General features: G+C 32.7%; 1 protein-coding gene across 1 annotated transcript in view; it reads right to left on the reverse strand.

Annotated features, from left to right (window-relative positions):
- Positions 1-5,764, reverse strand: part of LOC111387346 — an 84,910-nt gene extending 79,146 nt beyond the window's left edge. Inside the window, exon 1 of the mRNA XM_023011900.1 lies at positions 5,054-5,764. Within this exon, the coding sequence (XP_022867668.1) occupies positions 5,054-5,160 (107 nt within the window). The 5' untranslated portion in view covers positions 5,161-5,764. The remainder of the gene's footprint in view (positions 1-5,053) is intronic.
- Between the last annotated feature and the right edge of the window lie 7,856 nt (positions 5,765-13,620).

Genomic DNA, 13,620 nt, shown 5'->3' on the forward strand with positions numbered 1-13,620 from the left:
TCAGGTCAACAATCTCAAAATTCTCAAGAGACAGACAATGGTGATGACCTTATTGATTTAGGATATGATGATTTTCTTACATATGAGAAGGCTTTAAGAATCAAATGACTACAAGAACCCAATTTTCTTGAAGAATTCAGAAATTACCAGGTTATTAAATCGAAAGACATTCTTTTCAAAATGTGTTGGCCAAAATTAACTTTATTAAAATAAAGTTTCATCTTTTATAAAGTTAGTAAAAAGATGCCAAAAGTGTTTAGAAAAATTCAAGATGCTGTTCCCCACTTCTCAAAAGATGGATCAATTATTCAAAAGAAGATAAAAGAAGACGCTGCTTTCCAAGATTTTTCAAAATGAAGATTTGTTTGAAGTCCGGATTTCTCTTTAAGAAGGAAGGCCTTTATTCATTTCAAGATAGAGCGAATTTGGAATAGAAGTTTGTTCTCTACAAATTCTTGTATTCTCAATTGTGTAATCAAATCTTTAGCAATAAAATTTTTCTTGTTCAATAATTTGATTTATTTTCTATTTTTAGTTTTATCTTTTCCCTGGGCCTTTTATATATATATTATAGTGCTGAGTTCTCATAAGATTGCATGATATCATATTGTTATGATTTGAATGTTTGAACTCTTAAGCTGTCTTTTTAACTGGTTTCTTTATATTTCAGAATTACAATGGGGATAAGGAGATGCTGGGAAAGTGTGCAGACAATTCTCACTTTGGGAAATGCTCTTAATCAGGGCACTGCATGAGGTATGAATTTTTGGAATATAGTGGTGTTAATGAAATCGAATTATCACATGCCGTATGTGTAGTTTAAACATCAATTTTAAGCATACTGTATATGCAGCTTACTGTATTTATAGCCTACTATATTTGCAGGAAACTTACCGTATTTGCAGCTTACCATATATGTTGCCTACCGTATTTGCAGAAAGCTCACCGTATATGGCAGCTAAATGTATTTGGCAGGGAAACTCATCGTCTTTGCACAGAATTTGCATAAAGTGTTTTTATTCATATACTAATTAAAATAACACACATTTTTGTATTTATAGATAGAAATATCGTATATGTGAAATCTATTTTCACACATATAACGAATTAAAAAAAACATTTTATTTTATTTATCTATTTTTAACATGAATTTAACAAACAATATATGAGTCAAGCATGTTGCAAACGTGTAAATCGCCAAATAAATAAATCTGTAAGAATAAAATGCAAACTAAATAAATAGCAGATAAATTTTCAACCCGAGGTCTGTGCGAACACAGTTTTCTTAAAACAGATTCACTCCCTCACTGTAAGTGCTTGAGATTTAATCTAAGCGTCTGTTTCACAGAATACAACGGCAAAACTTGTAGAATCTGAGCACTAAAGAAACTACTCTGGCGAACTAATACAGTGTTTGAACAAAATCACAATGATCTTACTAGACAAATATGCGTATGCAAGAAATCAAGACAAAGACACAGACAAAAAATGTAGGGGACGTTAGTGAAGAAGAAAATGTTTTTCTTTTTCATCTGTGTAAATTGTTGGAAATTTGAGATTTAATATAGCATAAATCTGTTAGTAACTCTATGGCAATTAACATTGGAGTCACTTCAATTTCTGGGAGTTTTGAAAGTTTCAAAACTCAAAAGTCAGGTTGAGAAAGCGAGAAAAAAATTGCAAAACGTGAGCTCTTTGAAGGGGCCAATTTTTGTATGCAGGTCGCGCCCGCACACTAGTTCAAGATCCGAAAGATATTTCGGTCCGAAATTTGCACCCCTTTCGTGTGCACGTGGAGAGAGTCTCTATGCTATACATGATTACACCCTTTCAATGTGCAACCATATTTAAAGTTGTTCTTGCTTTCTTCCTTTTCCTATGTGGAACAAAACCTATTTTCCCACATAAAGTCATCTTCCAATTGTCAAATTTGAGCTCCAATTTCTCATTCACTTGAGCTTTATTTTTGGCAAGTAAATATATGATTTTGATGCTTTCACGGAGGAGAACACGGATCAACTTTTATCTTCCAAATTGGACCAACGGATCTCATCGAAAATCTTGCCAAAAGTGAGCTATTACTCATTTTTTCCAACATGAATCCCCTAGAAAACTAACCTTATTGTTTGAACTTTGTTTTGGTTGGTGAAAAAAAATTTTAGGCTATGCATGTGCTAAGTTCTTGGACTTCTTCCTCGTATTCTCTGTAACTTATAAAAGTTGATTGTAGTTTGCCACAGAATAGCTCGAATAATTATGGTGAAAACGTAAATAACAAGAATATAAAGTTTCGTAGTTTACGCCTACTATTGTGCTACATCATGCCATAATCTCGTCTCAAGGACCAGTTGTGCGGTTGCAGAATCAGCAATCCTTGGGAAGCCATGATCGCGAGTCTGGGAAGGATTATAACATCGAAACAGTATGTTATGCACAAACTACAGTACTATAAGCAGCCTTAAACGAAACAGACATGACAAATACACACAATCACAATTGGGAAAGCCGGCAAAAGTAGAAGTCGAGTTACAAAGAGAATTAGAGAAGCTTACCTCAGCTCCTGAGGTCGCAACAAAGGGACGTTTACAGCATCATTCTCGTTAAATTTCTCATCCACTTTATGAACAGACCTAAGGGGAGAAGTCAGCATCAAACCGTAATATTTTCTTGAAGCCCGTTTCCAGTAAATCCTCTGCAATAGATATACACCTTTTATTTTCCATAATTGGAACCATAAAATTGTTGGCCGGCAAAACTCAAGATTAAGAACTGAAGTTATACACCATAGAATTACTGGCATGATAGAGCTTACCATCATATTTGCCAGAGCAATCCCAATTAGTTGCAATGTCAAGCCCGAAGAGCGAATTACTATTTATGTCAGAGGCCTTAGATCGGGGTCGTCCACACGCTTCCCGTTGACAACCCCAAACAAGCTGTGTCCAGAAGTTACTTTGAATAGCTCCACTGTGGCAGAAAGGTAGCCATATCAGACTCTGGAAACTGAGACCGAACATTGTCGAACCAAGACTAATTTGCAGCTGTTAATGGATTTTTTAGTAAGCAGTATTGGACAAGACGTCGGTACATTGGAGAAGAATTTAGCTTATTTTACTTCAAATACTGTCCTGTATAATGTATCTTATCAAACAAGCCATAGGATTATCTATTATACATGTCACTTTTAAAATGGCGATGACGCGCGTAAATCCGTGACATTATTAATGGGTTCGGAAAATCAACATAGCTCAGGTTCCCAGTAGGTGGCCATATCAAAAAATCTTCACCAACTCAGAGATCCCACAATGGTCAGATTAAGTCTTTGACAAACCTCAATATAAATTACGCTAAGCAAAATTGCTGGCAATATGGTAACATTGAAAGTTAGCTGCAATCTTATCCAAATTAAAACTAAAAAAATTATGCAATCTAGGAGAATTGATTGATGAAGATATACCGCTGGCACATCCAGAGCGTAATACAAAGTGCAGGTATGAACGCTTCGAATCTGTTAATATGGATGACCTTTTGAAACCTCTTAGCTCAAAAAGAACTTTGTTCACTGCCTCCAAAACTTCTATCAAATCACATCTTATATCTCTTGAAACCAGCTCGGCTACGACTTTCTGAGCAATTGAATCTAACTCGGACAGCCACTCATATTCTTTCCAGCAAGAAGCATAGCCTCCACATAATCCCACTCTTCAACGTCAGAAGGTAATGACAAATCTCTCCTTTCATTATGTAGTCAATGGGAGTCCGTCTCCCGATTTAAATTCAAAAACGCCTCATCTTCAGCAGCAATGTAAAGTAAAGCCTACTGAAAAAGATTTGAAACACATAAACAAAAGATATGCCGCTAATTTGTATCATTTTAAGAACGAAGAAACTCAATATGTGGACTTCAGCAACTGTACATATTTTGTCAGTCATACGAAGATATAGAGGTTATTGGAGCCACACATATTTTAACAACTGTTCGCTAAGTGGTAGCAGCAAATCGGGAAAAGAGAAGACCAATCACAAAACTGAAAATGAAATGATAATGTTACCATTAGCACCATAATGCTAGCAGCAATTCAATTATAGAGAATGTTCAATCAAACAATTGGAATTCAAGATATCATGGACACATTAACTAAAGAGGATCAACTAGGAAACAAGATCAAGAAAGGTATATATTCAAATTATTATTATTATTATTATTATTATTATTATTATTATTATTATTATTATTATTATTATTATTTTGATGACTCAGGTGTCTCACTTTCGCCCAACTAATTCTAAGGAGTGGCGACCTTCCCCCCTGGATGGCCACCGGGGTAAATTTAGATGCGATTACAGCTTATACACTCTGGTATATATTCTTTTTATTGCACATTAACTATCTAAAACAGAAAGTGAAAACCGAGAATAAATTACTACCTTCGCAAGTGAGATATCTTTGTCCCTGAACTGGAAAGAAATTTCCTGAGTAAATCTTTCCCTAGCAGCTTCAAGAACCTGATAGATCATCATAATATAAATCACGGACTAAAAGAATTTCACATATTTCCAAAATTAGCAGTAAATTCTCAAAATCAACTGTGTTACTACGTGGCTAGATGAGTAAACAAAGTAACAACTGATATCGATCATCTGCATGGCTAAAATTCATTATTAATTCAACAATAGAACTAGATCAAACCAAAAGAATACATTATTTCAAAAGAAATAAACTCCAACCTCCTTATAGATGTCGGCTCTGGATGAATTTCAGGATTCATCCAGAGCAGAAGAACACAGAGGTAAATTACTCAATCTCCACTTCTTAAGGGCAGCATTCCCAGGTGTAGCAATCAAATTGTTCCTCTTTCCTTTCCCAAAATCACTCCAAATTCCACCAAAACCGTGAAATTCATACCTGATGATAGTAAAGAATAAAGGGATATTGGGAATTGCCAAGTACTAGTAGTAGTAGCACAAATGCTTCTCCAATCCACATCCTGTAACTTTACATAAACAAGTACAATAAAAATAGTACATTTTTGCATTAAAGAAGATCAAATACCTGCCACAAGATCCCAAAGAAGCCATAGCTGGTGAAGATGCATTCACCCCACCAGAAACCATCCTCATCTGCTGATAATTAAGCCCATGAAGAGAAAGGCACAACATTTTCTTGAATGAGAGAAAAGAAATCTTCCAAGCTCTCTAAAACAGAACAAAAGGGGCGTTGCAATAAGAGAGTATTCTTGAAGATTGACTATAAAAAGACAAAATTTTCAAGAAAATAACAAAAGGGTAGCTGAAATTAGGTTCAAGAGGCAATAGATTGTGCTACTACACCCCTATAGAAGCAGTAAATTCACCAAGAAAAGCATTGGAAAAAGTGGAAAAAATTATGATCCAGAAAATTTAAAATCAAGCTGTCCCCTGTTCAGAGAAAGGCTTGGAAATTAAATTAGAGATAGACCTACTAAAAGGGTTAATAAAAGCCATTAAGGGCGTTAAATTGGAACTTCCAAAACACAAGGAAGACAGAGACAAGATGGCTGATGATAAATAGAAGTATCTGCAACTAAAACTAGTATCAGAGTTATAGTGGAAGCTGACACTGCTAATACTACTAAAATTTCCAAAATCCATAGTATTGGCAGCTGCAAATTGCACCATCAGAATATATATAATCAATCAAAGCCTACTTTTCTATTTAATCTTCCTATAATTGCCCCCTGTATGTATATATAAATATTTGGCTGATGCAGTGGAGATGCAGGACTACACCATCAGAGGCTCCTATTTGTGCTCTCTCTCTCTCTCTCTCTCTCTCTCTCTCTCTCTCTCTCTCTCTCTCTCTCTCTCTCTCTTCTCTCTCTCTCTGCCCATATATAGTACTGGACAAAATTTCCGAATCGAATAGGATCGAACTCGATGCGATTAGAACTGAATCGAATCAAACCTAGTCCAGTGATTCTTTTTAAGTTAAATATTCAAAAAGGTATCTAAATCGAGAAATAACGAGTTTGGTTTGGTTCTCGGTTCTAGATCAAGAACCGAATAAGAACCAAATCTTTTTGATTTTTTTTAATTTATTTATCTTAAAGAAGTCAAATTATTTTACTTTTTCTAAATAAATTTGCTAACTAATTAATTTAGTCGAAACTCAAAATATGATTTTTCTTATTTCTGATCTAAGTTTTATCAAAATCTTTTATTCTATCGTCGTTTCTACTATTCTAGAAAAACAAATTGGGAGTTCAACTATGTCTCTCTTCATTATTGTGAGTTCGCTATCTTTCTCTCTCTCTCTCTCTCTCTCTTCTCTCTCTCTCTGCCCATATATAGTACTGGACAAAATTTCCGAATCGAATAGGATCGAACTCGATGCGATTAGAACTGAATCGAATCAAACCTAGTCCAGTGATTCTTTTTAAGTTAAATATTCAAAAAGGTATCTAAATCGAGAAATAACGAGTTTGGTTTGGTTCTCGGTTCTAGATCAAGAACCGAATAAGAACCAAATCTTTTTGATTTTTTTTAATTTATTTATCTTAAAGAAGTCAAATTATTTTACTTTTTCTAAATAAATTTGCTAACTAATTAATTTAGTCGAAACTCAAAATATGATTTTTCTTATTTCTGATCTAAGTTTTATCAAAATCTTTTATTCTATCGTCGTTTCTACTATTCTAGAAAAACAAATTGGGAGTTCAACTATGTCTCTCTTCATTATTGTGAGTTCGCTATCTTTCTCTTTCTGTGATTTTAAGAATCAAATCTATGAAAAACTTAACTAGGAGAGGCGCAAAAGATACATAAGATTGGACTACGTTATTTTGTAAGAGTTAAGATTGAACATATCATAAGTTGAATTAATGTAGCGTTGTTGTAAATATTAAAAAATTTAATTATCGTATAGAATCCATGAACCGAATGGAACCGGGCAGAATTGAATAGAATCGAACCTGAACGGTTCCAGATTAAATTTGAACTTGACAGTTCCATTTACTAAATATTCGAAAATTCGGGTTCGGTTCTATTTTAAGGAGAACCTAACTGAATAGGACAATGTCCAGCCCTACCTGTATGTATATATAAACTTGGCTGATGCAACAGTGGAGGGGGGCTCTATTATATGAAAAGGCCAATATATCGATAAGGGGAAAGGTCTGAAACAGGAATCTAATTATTTCCTCCAAATTCATTAATAAATTGAGGATTTGATTTGATTGAATTTCTATTTGTGAAAGATGTTGATAATAACATTGGGAGATTATAGGATAGTGGTTTAACCCAAAATTATAGAAGGATTTATTTATTGCTATGACAAGGACATTATGAAATAATAGTATTGGGAAGACTTGTAAGAGTTAGCGAGAGACACGGTTATACGGAAGACGGGGTAGTGATAGAGGTGTTAACCAAACATTCCGTGCCTATTCATCTATTAGAAATGAATGAGAGGTCAATTAAAAAAAAAAAAAAATTATATTTTAACGATGTCTAAATTAGAACCTTTTCCATTTAGCAAATAATTTTAATAAACATTTCAAATGATTCTTCTAAAGTTGAATCTTCGGCTTAGTATAGTTTCATTTTGAGGTGGTATGTATCGGGTAAAGAGTAGATTTGTCTTATTTTATTCGAGCATGTCAGGTTTACTTATGGATAATTATAATTAAACCTCTATTTTTATTATTTGCACTACATCTTTAATTGCAGTAACGGCTTATTTACTTAATTTTTATAATTACATCTTCAATTTTTTGGTTGCATTTGTATAATTACCTTCAATTCATTAACATGTCTTATTTCTGATAAATATTTGATTTATTTTTTTTTCAAATATTCTATTAAGGTGCATTGGAATGATAAGAGAAATTTTTTTGGCAAAATTTTATAATTGTAGTTTTTAATTTATATAATTACAAGAGACAAATAACTCTTTTAAGCCATTCTAATGAAATGTTTAACAAGATTGTTATCAGAAACAAGATAAGCAAATAAATAAAAAATTGAGAATACGAATATGAAGGAAAAATTATTAATATAAGTGAAAAAAGGAATAAAAATTGGGGACATTCATTACAATTAAACTTAAAATGTAGTGTAATTAACAAAAACTTGGGTGTTAATATAATTATCTATGTATTTGACTTAATATCAGTATGAGATGTCCAGAGATTACTTTTATTTTTTATCTAATGGTTTTAGGAAATATGGAACTGATTTTAAATGAGGAGCAACTTAATAGTCACAAAATAATACACATTTTGAAACTTCTGAGGTAAAGTGGAGTGAAACAGATGTGTATGTTAATTGTATCATCTAAATGTCTGAAGTGTCACAAGGAGAGGTCTTGTTGCTACAGGTTAACCAGGCGAAGGCAAATTTTCTCAAAGTATTCAAACATCCCACTTTGCCTCTTTCATGTCGTAAAGTTATAATGTACGGTGCCACGTTTTGTAGTATAGTAATGAAGTAAAAAGTGTCGAACCCACAGGAATTGTAATTCAATTTTTACTAAGTATTATAATTATGTAACTTCTACTTTCTTTTTCTTCTTTTATTTTTTTTATGACGGGGGAACCTGCAGCCGTGCGCATTGGGTAAACCATCGAGCTGACGCCATAGCCTGCAAATCACACCAGTCAAGTAAACCGCACTAGGCAAGCCCTGTGCAACAAACTCGACCGAGAAAGTATTGATAAGGGGAATCAAACTCGTGACCAAAGGCTCCCGCACTCACCTACTCCACCAACTCGGTCACCCCATGTGGGGCTATGTAACTTCTACTTTATTTAGATGAATGATTAGTTAAATGAATGTTTTAAACTAGTATAATGTGATTTGTTGTGACAAAGTTGATGAATGCCTAGGGAATGATTTCACATAACTCTCAATGATGATTCAATGATTTCCAATTATTCCAATTAATTTTTCCCATATTTAAAAGCAAGAACCTTAATATATTTCTCTCCCCTCTCTCGAGTTCCGGCTAGAAATTAATCATAGATTCAACTCCAATGTCTATATTCCGAATTAAAATTAAGAATTTATCAAAGTCTTGGTTCTTTTATGGAGTAATCTTCATAGATCCTATACTTTTTCTCGAAACACATAAAATCTATGTTGCGTCAATCTAATGATCAAACCTAAATTCCCCTATCTTGACTGCCTCTATTGACTAACATCTATTTATTCAATTATTGATCAGGTAATTGAAAGTATTGAATTCATGACACAATTAAATATAAGTGAAAAATTAAAAGAAATAATTAAGATGACATCAAACTTAATCTCAAGTTGGATTAGATCAAACCCTTAAAATGGTAGCTAAGAATCTATTAACCTGTAGGATCCAATCAGTCATGATTGACTGACTAACTGGCTTACCTCTTTGGATGTCTATGTCTACATTTGAACACATATTTTGCACATGTTTTGATATTTAGAAATCATTTTAACTTGAATTTTCCCTTTTAATTTTAATTATTATTAGTTGAATGTTTATATTATATTTATTAATGACTTTCAAATACTCAATTGCTATGTGATTGGTTTGTGATACTTCTGAGAGGTCGAAAATAAATTCTAGTAGTTGCACACCAAACATCATAAAATTCAATAGGAGATAAAGATGTAACATTATGCTTTGCTTGATCCTTGATTGAATGTTCTAATTTTGATTGCTTTTTATGTATTCACATTTTCCAAAAATATGAGAGGTTCATATGTAAAAAATAGGTCTAACCCTACTTGAGAGGTTGGTAACCATTATGTTGCTTCGAGTTAGTAATGATCGATTTTTGGGAAATTGACAATTGAAGTGGAAAAACGGCAGTGGAGTTGATGTGCGCAACCTTTTCATATTCAACTTTTTCTTCAAATTTCTCATTCAATGTTTAGTTTCATTTCGTTAATTCTTAGTTAAAAATCAAAACTCACTCAAAACATGCAAGGTTAAACTATATGATTTCCTAGCTATAGATATATAAATTATCGTGGGAAAATACTTTTTCCCACTCTTACTTATTCATGATATCGTACACTTATGAGTTTCAAATGAACAAATAGAAAAATAGAAATTTTCTTTTTTTTATTATTATTATTATTATTATTATTATTATTATTATTATTATTATTATTATTATTATTATTATTTTGTGAAATTCTATAGAAGGTATTTCTTTGAAAAGGATCAAATTGTGGAGAGAGAGATATACCCACTTCATAGTTTCACCTAAAAAGTATCTTACCTTGCATTACACATAGAGACTGATGACCTGAAAAAAATGTATGAATGATATGGCCAATAGATCTTGGGCCCTCTCACATCCATGTAAATCTTTTTTCTTGTACAATTTGACAAATAGTAAGTCACACGTGGCGTTCACCAATGATGGGGAAGGCGATGATGTGTACTTCGATGATCAAGTCAGTCAATGTACGAATAAAGGGGATGTGGGATGTGCTAGAGACGTGAGCCACAAAGTGTTGAGGGGTTGGATTAGAGAGAGTTTCGAATGAATATAGAGAGATCTAGTTTATAGTATGATTATATTAGATTGCATTACATTTGAATGACACAATGTGTGTGCTTTTATAGAAGAAGGGGTGTGATATTGATTGTTAGATAGAAAGACACATGGCATCATCTTGACCCCCGACTTATCATCTAATCTATCATAGGCTATGTGCATTTATGGATATATAATGTTTTTGAAAAGTTACCCCTTTAGAACCTAGGTCTAACCTTTGGTTTGTAGGCTTACAATTTGACCCTAAAATAACTGTTGCAATGAGTTGTCACATTGAGGAGTATTAGCAAATATGTATGGAAGGTCTCCTAGGAAGATGCCTTTTGTAAGGCTAGGACCTTCGCACTTCTTCCTTGCAGCGTGTTAACACTCTGCCTCGGCCATGAAGGGTTGACCTCACCATGTCACCTATACTAAAGTTGTAACATCCCAAAATTTTTGAATAAAAATTTATTTATTATCTATATTATTTCGAAAGTCGAGGGACTAAGTCAAAATATATTCTTAAATTTTTTTTCGGGTCAAATATGTGAATTTTGATAGAGTGAGTATAAGTATATAAATATTATACTCGTTAGATAGCTCGTATTTAATTATGCATTTTAGGCCCGAGAAAAAATTAATTCGGATAAGTTAAGCCTAAGATATTGACCTTTGAGGAAATTGGTATTTTATAGTATTTTATTTGATTAGTTTATATCATGAAGCTGCCACGTGTATGGTGATTGAGTGTATTATTTTAATAATTAATTTATTTGTTTTGATTTGGGAGTTGATAAAGGTAGCTAGATTTCCACGTGAAGAAATTGTAGAAAAAGGATGATTTTATTTTAATATTATTTTTCTTTTGGAGAAAGAAAAGGGCAGATAATAGTAGTCAAATAATTTTAATATTTGCTTTGGTAATAGAAATCTTGTTCACCGTACTCTATTATAGTAAGATTGAATAACACATAGATATTTATGTTCAAGATGCTAGATTTGATGAATAATTGAAGTTGATTTATGATTTTAGTTTTAAGATAATCATGACTGCACGTGTATAATAATAATAATCCCAAGCACAGGCTATGATAAATTTTGATTGTTAATCATAATCCTAATTTGATTAGGATAAATGCTAATTGTTAGTGCTAATCCAATATGATATATCTTAAACCCCTGTATCCATTATTCAATTAGAATTTTAGTATCAAACTTCCGTAAGTAAATAATTCACCAAATTCTAGACCAGATTTTGTGAGTTGAAATAAATAGCTATTGTAATTCCTTTCTCAAGACTCTTCCACCTCATTAATAGTATGTACTGTTTTGTCCTATATAAATCATATCACTTTGTTGATGGAACCTTTATCACGTGATTTGGATAAAAACAAAGGTGTATTGTACATATCCAATAAATCTTTTTGGTTGAATAAGATAAAAATTAATGGTGCAGTGTCCCGCTTTTTCAAAAATCCTGCACTATAAATACCTAGTGTGCCTAGGGGGATGGACCACACAAATAGAGAGAGATAATCAGAGAGAGAGAGAGAAAGAAATTAGAGGCACACTGCCCGACAAGAAAAAAAAACCATTGAGAGAGAGAAAGAAAGATCAGAATACATCCTAGAAATTATACACACGCAGTAGAGAGAGGTAAAATATTTTGAAGAGAAAGCAAGCTAATTTTATTGACGCAGTCAAGAAATTCAGAAATTTGGAACACACATTCATATTTTTGGAATTTTAATATCAAGGTAAGATACATTTATGTGCAAAGTGTTTACGTTTCCTTATGCTCTTATATGCGATTAAATATGCATGGAATGCTAGTGGACCTTCGGGTTCTAGAGAAAGAGATATGAGATTTCTACATGGAAATTAAGAGGACCTAAGATGGGTGTGTCGCTTGGTCACTGATATACTCCATAAGAGAAGAGCGGTATGAAGTGTATTATTTATTTGTTATATATCTGTGTATGGAAATTTGCACGTATCTTACTGGGTATTTTTAAAATACTCACTCTTACATTAATTTTACAGATTAGTTCTGGTCGATTGGAGCAGTGGAGAATTGGTGATGCAGGCTGCCAAGTGAATGAAGAGTAGAGAAAAAGAAATAAGTTTGCTGTTTTAAATTTAGCAATTTGTTTAATTTTATTCAGAACGTATTATTTGAATTATTTAGGAATTTATGTTTATGGTTAGATACGCTTTCAATTATTTAAATTTAAATGTTACAGTTATTTGTTTATTGAAGAATTTTATTTTTATATAGTTCCGCATTTATAAATAAAGAAAAGTGAGTTTTTTGTAACGTTCCCGTGTTTATGATTAATGAAAAATTGGGGCGTTACACTACTTGATGCTAAATCTCACATTTCATTGTCTCTTAGATTATTTTTCATCATCATTTAGTACAAATTGTATGTAACACACTCTGTTTCTTGTATTTGAATCAAGGAAGAAAACGTTGTGGTGAATGCAACTTCATCCACCTAAGTTTTAACCAATCGTGAACAGTAACAAGAACTGTTCACGTAAACAATACAGAAAATTTTGGAATTTTGCTTCTGCTATAAAGCCACTTTAAATTTTACAGTGAATTGACCATTTGTTCCATCTGACCGAGTACATCACTTTGCATAATGTATTCATTCATATGTCCTTTATTGCATACCATGTAAGGGTGAAATAATATTTTAATATATATTACAACCTTGGAATTTGAACTCAAATGTTTTAAAGGTGATTTGATATTTTAATGCAACCTTTTCGCAAGTTCTGTTGCATGCTGGGGTGTATGTATATATTATAGTGTGTGTGCATGTATTTGTATGTGTCTTGGTGTGCGTGTTAACATAAAAAGGGGGTGTCCACATTATATTATGTATAAAAAAAAATCATATTTTAATAAATCTCTTTTCTCACTTATTGTTTCGAGTTTCTTTGATTTGCGTATCCACAAGACTGAAAAACTTTGTCAAAAAGACCTAAACTGTCTAAGGCGAGCTTGGGATTTAAGCGGTCCGTTTGTGACCCCCCTCCTTGCCTGGAAGTCTTTTCAGTTACGTGTTATTCAAATCATTAAGACGGAAAACAATAATTCTAA

This window comes from Olea europaea, unplaced genomic scaffold (genome assembly GCF_002742605.1).
Source record: "Olea europaea var. sylvestris unplaced genomic scaffold, O_europaea_v1 scaffold399, whole genome shotgun sequence".
Taxonomy (NCBI): domain Eukaryota; kingdom Viridiplantae; phylum Streptophyta; class Magnoliopsida; order Lamiales; family Oleaceae; genus Olea; species Olea europaea.